This window comes from Trachymyrmex cornetzi, unplaced genomic scaffold (assembly GCF_001594075.2).
Source record: "Trachymyrmex cornetzi isolate Tcor2-1 unplaced genomic scaffold, Tcor1.1 scaffold2070, whole genome shotgun sequence".
Lineage (NCBI taxonomy): Eukaryota > Metazoa > Arthropoda > Insecta > Hymenoptera > Formicidae > Trachymyrmex > Trachymyrmex cornetzi.
The window spans coordinates 12172-12978 of record NW_017296714.1 but is presented as its reverse complement, the minus strand read 5'-3'; the positions used below and the strand labels follow the sequence as shown (position 1 = coordinate 12978).

Here is an 807-nt window from a genome sequence, read left to right as displayed (position 1 = left end):
GGATCTCCGAAATCGCAGGATTATTGAGCGCAGTATCGATCGCTTCGTTCTTTTATACGATCTTCGCGTGGGGTCAAGCGTGGGGGGAGGCAAGTGTGATTCGTCGGAGGATCGACCCCACGCGAAGATCGTATAAAAGAACGAAGCGATCGATACTGCGCTCAATAATCCTGCGATTTCGGAGATCCGTCGATCGAAGAAGAAGAGGAATCCTTGCGTTATTAAAAGAACATCGTTAAGACGATATGGCGTACACGAACCAAGAATATTACGACATGCTGATGGCACTTGGCGAGTGCCATGGACAGTATCACGCGGCTGCAAGACGATATGCGGAATTGTATCCCAATCGAGCAAGACATCCGTCAGCTCGCGTGATACTTCGAGCAGCTCAGAGACTCTACGAAACTGGCAGTGTCCTGGTAAACAAACACGATGGTGGAAGAGATCGTGAAGCAAGAAATTTACGGAATACGGAGGCAGTTTTACGTGCTTTCGAACAGAATCCTGAATTGAGTATTCGGATCGTTGCTCGAGAACATAATTTGTCACGAGTAACTGTACATAGGATATTGCAAGAGGAAAAGTTGCACGCATTCCACTACACACGCGTACAACATTTGCAACCGGAAGATTACCGAGCAAGAAGAACATTCTGCGAATATTTTCTAAGAGAAACAGATCGAGATCCTACATTCCCGTCCCGTGTGATATTCAGCGATGAATCGCTATTCACACGAGAAAGTATTTTCAATTCGCACAACATGCATTTGTGGAGCGACGAAAATCCCACAGCCACGCGATCGA

At 46.7% G+C, this 807-nt stretch overlaps 1 protein-coding gene across 1 annotated transcript in view; it reads left to right on the top strand.

Moving 5' to 3' along the window:
* Positions 1-245: 245 nt before the first annotated feature.
* LOC108759830 (uncharacterized) overlaps positions 246-807 on the top strand; it is a gene marked incomplete at its 3' end in the record, with an annotated part of 8216 nt that continues 7654 nt past the window's right edge. The window contains exon 1 of the mRNA XM_018505478.1: positions 246-586. Within this exon, the coding sequence (XP_018360980.1) occupies positions 246-586 (341 nt within the window). The remainder of the gene's footprint in view (positions 587-807) is intronic.